This window comes from Clytia hemisphaerica, unplaced genomic scaffold (assembly GCF_902728285.1).
Source record: "Clytia hemisphaerica strain Z4C2 unplaced genomic scaffold, Clytia hemisphaerica genome assembly, whole genome shotgun sequence".
Classification (NCBI taxonomy): Eukaryota; Metazoa; Cnidaria; class Hydrozoa; order Leptothecata; family Clytiidae; genus Clytia; species Clytia hemisphaerica.
The window spans coordinates 28,337-40,057 of record NW_027103699.1 but is presented as its reverse complement, the minus strand read 5'-3'; the positions used below and the strand labels follow the sequence as shown (position 1 = coordinate 40,057).

Genomic DNA, 11,721 nt, shown 5'->3' with positions numbered 1-11,721 from the left:
GGGCTCTGAAGGGTCTGGCCGTCTTTTCGTTTCCTATCTTTTATTCTTTATAAAGTTTTTTTGGACCAAATTCCCGTTGGATAAATTGAATGGCCTTAAAATTGTTGGCACCATATTTCTATATTTTATAGGAAAATGAGCTTTTTGGGGAAAATCGTCCTCGACAGTATTCTTGACATTACTGAATCTAAATTAAACCTGGATTTAACCCTTTCCGTGCCAAAATTGAATTTATGCTGTTCCACTTTCTTTCGACTTTTATAAGCGTTTTGCTAAAAGGTTTTATACAAAAAACCATTCAAACCAATGTTTTAAAAATCAGCAAGTTGTAAATCTTCGTTTCTATATTTTGAAAAAGATTTTCTATATTTTGAAAAATATATTTACCAATTTCAAGCTAAATTTCAATGCTTGGTTTTACTTTATTTTTTGAAGCACCAAGATGACCAACATATCGGTCAAATGACACGGAAAGGGTAGCACGTAATACATACCTCAAACAAAAATATGGCATATTTCATGAAATCTTTTAGCATTACTGGAAGTAATTGGCAATTTACAGTTACAATACTCTAATAATGGCATTCTTAGGTTCAGCTTCCAAATTCAATGTCTTCTTATGCCTTCTTAGCATATTCTTAGATTTTTGGCTAATCACATCATGAATATTCTTATAAAAGAGTAGATTCTTATAAAAGAAAGCGTGTACAGATTCATTTCCTAATCTCTATCCTTCGCATGAGTAACAATGTCGTTTCACACCTTCTTCTCATCTTCACAGATATACAACACAGGCAAAAAAAGGTTACAATCATGTATCATTCAAGACTAAAGGATAAGTATCATAAAAATCACTACTTGACAAGAGAATGTTGATTTGAATTTCCAACTTAATCGTATAATTTTTTCTCTCTATAATTTGTACTTTTGATCCTATGTTAAGACGTAGTATACAAGATAGGCTGATCGTGTTAGCTGATATGATTAATCGATTAGTTGACTTATTGCATGTAAAAAACCTCACAGAATCACTTTAACAAAGCCTATCTTCTTATTACTGTCTTTGTTGAAATGACACTTGACATCAGTTCGATTAAGATTGGATAAGTTGCATGAACGATGGCTTGAAAAATGTTATCGAATTAACTTGATATGACACTAGTAGCAAATACCCTCTTTTTTATAAGAGCCAGTAATTTCTTGCTGAGGCTCAGCTGTTTTTTTTGGGAATTTGAAGCTCTTACCTTTAGGCCGAAATGGAGATATTATGGCGTTATTTGGCGTATTAGGCGTTATTTTGACTCTTAAATTGCTTGAAATTTAGTCATTCCAGCCTCAGAGTTGTTCTATAATTGTTCTTATTTTTCAGCATTTTTAAGCCTCATTGTTCTTATAAAATTGTGCTAAAAAAAAAGAAGTGTAGTAGCAAACATTAAAAAACAAAGAAAAAAACTAAAAGATACACCAGTCCAATAATCTAAGAATATTGTCTAAAATTTTACCAAAAGGAAACATGGTTCTTAGTTTGAAAGCATAATAGACTCCTAATAATGAGACTATGCCTATCTTAGAAAAATAATAAAAGTCAAGACCAGACATTTCAAAGCTATCAACCTGATAACTTTTATTGATGAAGCTTCGGTCAAAGCAAGCTTATATTGCATTGGTATCAAAAACTCAACAATTCAGCACAATTTTGACTTATCGGAAAGGTTTTATATAGAAGTGGAAAAAATAATTGATATCAAAGCATACATTAAAAAGGAAAGAAAAATTCTATGGTTTTTCTCTTTTGCAATTGAGAGATTATCTTGCTTGATAATTTAATTTGATATGATTTTTGTATTTGTTACATATTATATGTATTATAAAGGCTTAATCATAACATTATGGTATTATGAAATGATAATACACTCTTTTGGTCAAGATAAAGTTTTAAGAGCAAAGTTGGAGAGGGAAACTCCAAGAAATATGCAATGTAAGCCAATGAAAAATTTAAACCATAAACAAGCTAGTAAGCGTTCCCAACTGGCGCACAAGGTTGTTTCAACGTTTATCTAACGTTATACGGACGTTGTGAACGTTAGATAAACGTTAAAATAACGTTGTGTACCAGCTGGGTTCTTATCAACGATAATGGTACTTCAAAATGGTAGAATCCAGAATTATTGAAGATTACATAGAAATATATATAATCCAAAAAAAATCAAAAAAAATCTTTAATTAGAAAGTTTTTAACAACAACAACACCAACAAATATACAACTTATTAAGTTTTGATCACATCACATATACAACACAAAAAAATCCTTCATTCCATAGCAATCCCTATTAAGTTTTATCAGCCAGTACAAACGATATCACAAAATCCTTTTAGCATATCGGTCAAGAAAAAAAAATGAGAAAAATAGCCTGAGCACTCCATGGCAGTGACTCCCTGGTGTGGAGTTGATTAAAAAACATCATTGAAAAAAATTCAAAATGGTATAAAGACGGTAGTTTATTGCTATTCATTAATTTGAAGAGATGTATAATTATTGTCTATGATTTATTTATAAGCACTTCGTTAAACATCTTTTTGGAAATAACATATAATTTCCAGTAAGAAAGTTTCACCTGGTTACACCTTTTAAATACCAGATATTTCGAAGTTGAATTTAAAATCCCAAAAAGTAGAATTTTACCAAACTTATCATTCAATATATTACTGTTATTGATTTGGGATTAATATTCTAATTTTATGCTTGAAAGGAAAGTTCTTTTAAGAACATATATGATGTACAAGATTGATAATTATGGTTATCCTTTGACAAATAAAAAAATCACTCTGTCATCTTAGAGAGTATTACCCAGGATTTACAAGTCAGTCTGCATTGTTTTTTTTTATTTTTTGTTTGCAGTTGAGGTTCAGGAAAGCTCATTAAGCAGGTCTGTGCATGTTGAAAACGTTTGAAAGCAACGCAGAGAATTTTAAAGAGAACCCTTGTTTCTATTTTAATTGAAGGAAAGTATAGACAAAACACCCCTGTATCAGTCACCCAGTGCAAGTTTTGTTTTACAAGGGACAGTGCAAGTTTTTTCTCACAAGGGACGAGTCTTACAGGAACGGATATGAAACATCACATGCTTTATTTGTAGTAGGAATAATGATTCAATTCCAATATGGGCTTTGTTCCAAGTAGGCAATAAACATAGCTTTGGCGAATCATTTCCAGTAAAAGATCCGAGTTCATCATAATTATTGTTCATTTCATCCTCCTTAAGCTACACTTGGTACTGGTATTTTACAAAATTAAAGACAGGTTACAATTACTCATTAAATCTTTCTAATAAAAAACACACTAAAATTGAAATTCTTTCCAACGTTTTAAATATATTTTTTTATCTTGTTATATTGCTATAATTCAGACAATCAACGCAAGAATTTAAAGTGGGCAATAAAATTTTACGTAATACAAGTTTTGGAATATTCAATTGGTTTTAGATTAGAAATATGATTGAATGCCAAAACATTTGACTTGAACTTGCGCAATGAGGTCTTAAATGTGGTGCAGTAATGAGGACAATGAGGACAATTCTTTTTGGTCAATAATTTGACAAGTAAACGCTTTTCTTATAAGAATTTACTCTATGAGAATGCACGCTTTTTTTTTATAAGAATGGTGTTTTTTCATTTCATCATGGATATTCTTAACTTTTTGGCGAAAATCATCCAAAAGTATTCTTACGGTATTCTTAGGTCAAGATCGAAATTGGCAATCTACATGTTAAAATGCATTAAAAATGACATTCTTAAGTTCAGTTGCTAAATTCCATGATGGTGATATTCTTACTATATTCTTATTTTTTTGACCATTTTCATCATGGACATTCTTATAAAGTGTATTCTTATATAAAAAAAAGCGTGTGTTCATGACGAAATTTCAAAATTTTGAAAGTAGAATCGTCAAGTTTATACCAAACACTTCCAAGTCAATATTAACCTTGCAAAATATATTGTCATAGCTCGCCTTGGTATGAGACTCTTTTTAAGAAAATTTGTTAATTGCAATTAATTGTTCTTAAGAATATTCACTTCAAGTCTCCATAGCAACAAATTGTAATTAAAAAATCATCTGCGATGGTGCGCAACATTGCTTCTAGCGAATAGGTCAACTCATTATGCAAAATTATACCTGCATTGCAAATTTGTAGAGTATAGTAGAGGAAAAAGATTTAGGTCTCATCTCATATGTATATACTTATGAATTATACGATATAGAGTGATTTGGATATAAAATAAGAACACACCTCACAGCCCCGGTGAAACTTTTTCCCCAAAAGGATGAATTTTTTTATTGAAATTCAACGGGGATAAAAATTTTATTGTTCCTAAGTCGAAAAGACCTGTTGGGATGGTTTTGGATTGAAATTTTTTACATTGAATTTTGAATGGGGATGACCACCGGGGACGAAATTTTGGCAAAATTTTACAGGGGGCTGGGGTCCCAGCCCGCAGCAGGTGTCATAAAAATAAAACTGAACGTCTTCTTTTCACCGCATATCTCCAAAATCAAAAAGTAAGATTTTTTTAACCCTTTTAGTAATACTTTCTCTAATCCAAAGGTCTCATTCTCAAAGGGAAGACCTCACAAGATGTACAACGAAAAAGACAAGAAATACCCCTCAAAAAATATCCCCATTCTTCTCGCACGAAATTTTCATGACATAATGTATAGCGAAAGGGGGACAGATAAGGCAGCAACCTGGGCAGCAAGAAAAACTTAATTTTAACATAAAATCCCCAAGGGGAAAAGCATGTAGGTGGGGAATTAAAGACGAGATGGTCTATATATCTTATGCAATAAATGTCTATATCCATTATTATGAAAGACCAGCAAGATAAGAAGAATAAGCCATCAACGCGAAAAATGTTCTCAAGCAAATCTGAACAAAAGCGAAGTAGAAATTGCATAAAGATCAAATCAAAATAAGAACTGGGCATAGAATAATTTGCGAATTACAATGCTGGCGAAAAGAACACCCAAGCTTTAGCAAACATGTACATGCCCCCCTAAAAAAAGTGCACCACCTTCAAAAGAGGTGGAATTCTACAATAAGCTGCAATCAACCTTAATGAGTTTAGTATCCCAAACCGTTAACCACCGAGCAGAATCAATGTTACACAACTGTCTCGTAGATCACAGGGAGGGACCTTCTAGCCCAGAAATAGTTTTTTATACAGCCATAAGACTTTGATTTTCAAAGATCAAAGGTTGGGTGCATCAAAACATTTGTAGCTTTTATGATACTGTAAAGATGAAATTTTAAAAAAGTACGCAAGGTTTACCTTTTAAAGTCATGTTTCGTCTTTGTTGACACATTTTGTTACATCTCAGACCAAAAAAAAATCTAACAGTAGTAAAAATCCAATTCAAAAAAATCTCAACACAGATTCTTCAGACACGTAGTTCAATATCTCTAAATCTAGTTTTAAGCAATTATGTTTCCCTTGTTGTGTGTTGGGCACGCATCCGTCATCAAACACAAAATTTTGAATCGTTAAAACATCACATACTTTCAATAGAAACAAATTTTTTCTACTTTTGGCATCTACTTAATATTCATCTACATACATCATGACATCAGAATCCTTATGTTTTGACAAAGTCAACAAAGACATAGCATTGTTATTTAGAATGAAAACAAATGTTCAAATCAATAAGGATACACGAACTTATGATTTATAACACAGAAACAGAAATCCACTTATTTATTTATTAAATTTATAGACTTGATTGAATTAAGATGGATGGACACGGAATGTAGCTTTCCCACATAGTTGTAGGGCATAGATATAATAGGGTATGAAACTGTAAATTTTCATTGCTAAGGAAAGATCTCGAACAATAATAGGGAACATGATGGCGCCCCGTTTGGAGGGGTAACTTTATTAGTCTTTGGAAAACTGAGGAGGTTAACATTTCATTTTCATTTCCGATTTGGTCCTTCTCTCCCTTAAAGTCAAAATTTAACAACTAATATTTGGTTGACAGTTAGTTTTGAAAGTTCCGCTTTTGTACCCCTCTCCGGTAATAAAGTATATGCTCGATCATAACAGCTGAAATTGATGATACACGGTTCAGTAGAGTTTGACACCCCTGTGTCACAGACCCACTCAGACCCACCCCCACTGGGAAATTTGGCAACAATTTCGTTCCCGGTGGGAAAATACCCTGGCATTTCAGCCCCACTGGGAATTTGACTTGATTTCATTACCATTCGAGATCCAATGTTTAAAAATTGCACTCCAAAACCATCCCCACTGGAATTTTCAACGTTGGAACAATAAAATTTCTATCCCCATTGAGATTTTAATAGGAATTTTTATCCCCACTGAGGAAAAACTTCCACCGGGGCTGTGAGACAGGGGTTTAGTTTGGATATACATAATAAACAAAACCACCAAAGTCCTATACATTTTCAATATTTTTTGTCTTTCAGTTTATCTCCTAACTGGCAAAATTTCGTATGTTATAGCTATTTACACGTTTCTTTTATAAGAACTTCCAAAATTTTTGAAGCCTTCGGACGTTTTTAACTGAGTTTTAAGCCTAAAGATGTTTTTAGCATGTTCTTATTTTGACCGTTTTGTGTTTATTTTTGATCATTTTTCAAAAGAAATTGGGTGTTTTAGAGTCTACAAAGTCTTAATATGTTCTTAATTTGTTTTTAATATAGCATTTTGGCCAGCGAAGCCTTTGATCTCATATAGTTCGCTCTTATAAAAAAGATGTAGTCTTAATTAATTAATAAAACAGAATACAGGAGCTAACGAAATACGAAAAGTATTCGTCGAAAAGCAAGTCAGGCCGTCGAGGCGGAAACACCAAATCGCATTTTGGCATCTGGAACACTTGCAAAACTGCGTCAAAATAAATATAGACAGTGACTCACCCATGATAAATATTATCACAAACTCTGTGTTCACAGAGAAAAAGTGTGTGACCTTCAAAGCTGATTTGGTGGAAATGAAGTTAGCGATAATACAAATATTTGAGAAGTGGAGACAAGCCTGCAAGGTTGTCCTAGTATTATTTGAACCCAGTGTCACGATCAAAAGACAATGTTACTTTTTCGGGTGGAAAAACAGCCGCTAAAATACACATACCAACGTAGTTCTATCAAAAGGATTTAGATTGGACAGCAACATAGTCAAATAAGGTCAAATGTCTGAGTTCACGGCATTGATGCGCTAACGGATGCGCGGAAACAGGCATTTTACCTCTAACCTTGTAATTTGAAGTCAATTCTATCTTACACTGTTTCCATGTAGCTAACAATAGCAGATTATATCAAGACAGAAAATATTGGTTCACATACACTACAACGTGCACTATTATTCGATTCTAATATTCTAGAGATTCGATCAGATCGCCATCAGATTCATGAAAAGCAAACTAAATAGATTGGAACCTATGAGTCAAAATTGTGATGTATCTTCTTTCTAAGGGTGCGATGGAAAAAGACAGGGAGCGTAAAAAGCAAACATAAAGGTCTTCAGGGGTTTGCGTGAATGCGTGAATGGGCTTTTTCACTTGCGTGTAAACTTTTTTAAAAACTGCTTGAATGCGTGAATTGGAAGACTTTGCCTGAACAGTAATCGGGTCAATTTTGAAAAAAGATTGCGTGAATGTGTGAATTGAAAGTCTGCTGGGGGGTCCTAAAGTAAGGACGTGAAAAGTAGTTACCAACTTACTGCACAACACAACACAACACATATCCGCTAATCATTTTGAATAATTCAGAATAAAGCAATATTCTTATAACAAAATATTGAAAAAGTCAAAGACAGTCAAAACGTCATTTCTCATTGCTCCTCTTACACAAAACAAACCTTTAGGTTTTGATAATACCGGAGATACACTTCTTCCGGTTAAAACACCATGTTTGGTCAAACCGGTAACACATCAAGTAATCAACGAAACTATGACCCAGGATCCATCGGATGTGATATAGCGATGTATACTTTAGAAAATTGTAATTCCAATTTTTTACTAAGAAATATCCTGAAATGATATTCTTAGATTATGAATGTAGGAGTTTAAACATAATATCAGCTGATATGAAAATTTTAAATCAAGTCGTACCAGGTTTGCAACTTCTTTTTTAATGTTTCAAAATATTTTGAAATATCACTGAGAAGACTTTTTTCGAGCATAAACGTCCGATAAGAAAAGCAAACATTTTGGACGAAATCACGGTAAAAAACTATTCCTCGAAATTTTTGCAATCCCTTGATTTCACTTAAAACGTCATTACGAATGAAAAGATGAAGAAAAACCATATTTCAACCTTTAGGCCCATAGTAGCAGCCTACCAAATTTGGTCGAGAATTTAGCCATATTTGAAATCAAAATAGTCAATGTAAGAGCTACTAAAATCATGGTCAGTTTTTCAGTATGACTTTTCAAGCGCCAAGGATATACAAAATAAAACACGATTTTTCATAGGGAGATCAAATTTGAATTACTGTATAAGTATCAAACCTATGCCATCCAAACAGTGTAGAATTCTTCCAAACATATCAACATATCAAAGATTTTGAGAGGCTTTTTAACATAAACGAACGGGAACTCTATTTCATTCCCCTTCTAATATTTCAACAAATGAAACCTCTAAGTAAAAGTAACAAATCAAAAAAAAATTAGAAAATACGAAAATTTCAAACAACATAACATCGAAAAGAAAATTGTAATAAATCAAAATTTAACTTTGGGACCAACGATTGGACGAAAAAAATACGTCATTGACCCCCTGCTAAGTATATCATTATCCATCTTTTTAGAGACGTAAACAGGGGGTATTTTAAATCATTAATGATTCCACTGTAACATTTAAAAAGGGGAATTATTCCAAAAGCAACATGAAAACTGTGCAGCAAAAAACATCCCTGAATATCACTTCAAAGAAAACTCAGCTCCTACCCGAACATGACGTCATGATATAAGATTACGTCATAAATAATGCACATGTGCATTGTCAGCAGAAATATTCTTGTGATCATTTTAGATTTATCATGCGAGAACTTGACATGAAGAAGTGACAAAGACGAAGAAAAATGTTGTCATTTTTTGACATTTTAAAACCTTTAAGGAACACCCACATGTCTTATAATGATTTGTATGCGGCTTTAATGATTCTATGTTGTAGTGTTTGTACTAATTCGATACAAATACAATTTGAGCATGTCAAGAAGGTATACTAGTGGAGTTTATTATCCGTGTAATAGAGTAGTACAGGTGTTATATGATAATACAATAATCGTTACGGGATAATGTCAGTTTGTATAGCAGACTGCAATTTATCCATTCTATATTTTTTTTCTTATTTCTTACTGTGTGTAAATTGGTCGTCTAGTGCGCTACACTATCAAGGAAGTTGCTTTACTCAGCACTGTTCTAAAAGAAAATTTGCTTTGGTCCCTGCATCTTCAGCCAAACACCCAGCGACCCTTCAATTCAAAAACGATCAAAAGATTTAAATTTTGCTGGAAAATTTAGCCGCTATAACCTATGGGACCTTTACACACCCCTGTCTCACAGCCCCTGTGGATTTTCTTTCTCAAAGCAGGGATATTTCTATTGAAATCCCAATTGGGATAAAAATTCTATTGTTCTTTCTAAGCTCAAAAAAGTCCGGTTTGGTGATTTTCGAGTGCATTTGGGAGTCCCTGCCGGGTCTGTGACACAGGGTTGTCTTTCTTTATTGGGAAAATATTTCATATATTTCATTTCAAGGGCTTTAGGTAAGTAAAAAACTTTCCTTGCTTAAAGAATGAATGCTTTCCGGAGAAGAGAATCATAAAGTGTAAAAAATTAAGGTATGAAAGAACTTACAATAAAGTCCTTGCATTTTTGATTGGTATTCCATTCGAAATTTCAAAGAACAACATTCACATAAAACCACAGCTTCATCTACTGATGTTTTAAAAGAACATGAAATGGAGTGACAAAATTTCACGAGAAATAGTTCACAACTTTTCCTTCTCCTTTCGTTAACGTTGAGTTGATATTGAGCTGAAGTGATGAAAAGTCTCCTCAAAAATTTTTCACCTCGATCGAAAATTGTGAATCTTCTTTGCGTTCTTTTTTTCTAATTGCTTAGTTCCCTCTCTGATTCTCTTCGACAAATAAATAGAAATGCTAAAAAAGTCTAAACATATAAAGTTTAAGCAAGGAAGCGAACACGTCTCTTCCGATAGCCTACCATTCTCTACTCAAACTCAATGACGTCACTGCAAACATAACATATAAATACTCAAAAAACGACAACCACAAAATCATAATTTATGATAATTTATGCAAATGATAGCTTAGAGGGTCAGAAAAATTAAGTATTTCGAAACATTTGATATAACCTTTATTGGTTGATTAGATGAGTCATTGAAAAAGAGATAAGAGAGATTAGTCATCTAAGCTATATCGTAAACCACAAAGGGGAGGGCAGACGGTTTATGGAAAGCAGCACAGTAGCCAAGCTTTACTCTGAAATTTTCTCATAGATCAAATGACATTGTTCAAACATGATTTGAATCAGGTTGCAAGTTTGTCAGAATACATTCAAAAGAACACTTGTTTTCTCATGTAAATTTGTCTACTTTTTAATGTGAAAACAAACACACTCCAGTACCCAAAGGAAAAAATGTCTCCCTGCTTGTCAACCCTTATTCAATATCTGAGTGGAGGTAGAGAGTCTATCACCATATTTCCCTAACACTCTGCCTGGTAGTGCTTGGGATTCGAACACAGTCCATTGCGGTGAAAGTTTGTGATCGAAACCTTCACGATACCCCAATCGGCAGAATGTTAGTGAGATACTTATTTGATCACTGATTTTTCTTGGAATAACAAGATGCTTAAATGAATAACCTGTATGACGTGCCGTTTGTTTCAAAATTATTTATTGCGGTTAAAACGGAATGGCCATTTTCGCTTGTTAAAAGTCATATTTTTCGCTTGTTAAAAGTCATATTTTTCGGTTGTTAAAAATTTCATTTTTCGGTTGTTAAAAATTTCATTTTTCGCTTGTTAAAAAATCTCATTTTTCGCTTGTTAAAAATCCTATTTTTCGCTTGTTAAAAATCGTATTTTTCGCTTGTTAAAAAATTTCATTTTTCGCTTGTTAAAAGTCATATTTTTCGGTTGTTAAAAATGGTATTTTCGCTTGTTAAAAATTTCATTTTTCGCTTGTTAAATAAGTCGTGTTTTTCGGTTGTTAAAAATTTCATTTTTCGCTTGTTAAATAAGTCGTGTTTTTCGGTTGTTAAAAATGGTATTTTCGCTTGTTAAAAATTTCATTTCTCGCTTGTTAAATAAGTGGTGCTTTTCGGTTGTTAAAAATGGTATTTTCGCTTGTTTAAAATCTCATTTTTCGCTTATTGAAAGTCATATTTTTCGGTTGTTAAAAATGGTATTTTCGCTTGTTAAAAATCTCATTTTTCGCTTGTTAAAAGTCATATTTTTCGGTTTTTAAAAAAGTCGTGTTTTTCGCTTATTAAAAAAAAAAGGTTTTCGCTTATTCTCTTTTTTCATAAGAAAAATCTTTAAGAACAATGAGGTATCATGCATATTGTAATAATTATGCATGGTTTTATCATTGTTTTTCTGCTGGACTACATAACTATTCAACAGGGTGGCCTCTTTGAAAAATTATCTATACTTGAGTGCCTGTGTAATCATAA

The 11,721-nt window shown here is 32.8% G+C and overlaps 1 protein-coding gene across 5 annotated transcripts in view; it reads right to left on the bottom strand.

Annotated features, from left to right (window-relative positions):
- LOC136803935 (uncharacterized) overlaps positions 1 to 11,721 on the bottom strand; it is a 30,829-nt gene that overhangs the window by 2,803 nt on the left and 16,305 nt on the right. Inside the window, exon 1 of one of the 5 annotated variants that reach the window (XM_067060660.1) lies at positions 9,878 to 11,023. The exons of 2 other annotated variants lie outside the window; for them this stretch is intronic. In XM_067060660.1, the coding sequence (XP_066916761.1) occupies positions 9,878 to 9,911 (34 nt within the window). In that variant the 5' untranslated portion in view covers positions 9,912 to 11,023. Of the gene's footprint in view, positions 1 to 5,328; positions 6,379 to 8,527; positions 8,712 to 9,877; positions 11,024 to 11,721 lie in introns of those variants that run through there. 2 more of the 5 variants (XM_067060658.1, XM_067060659.1) reach the window with 2 other exon arrangements.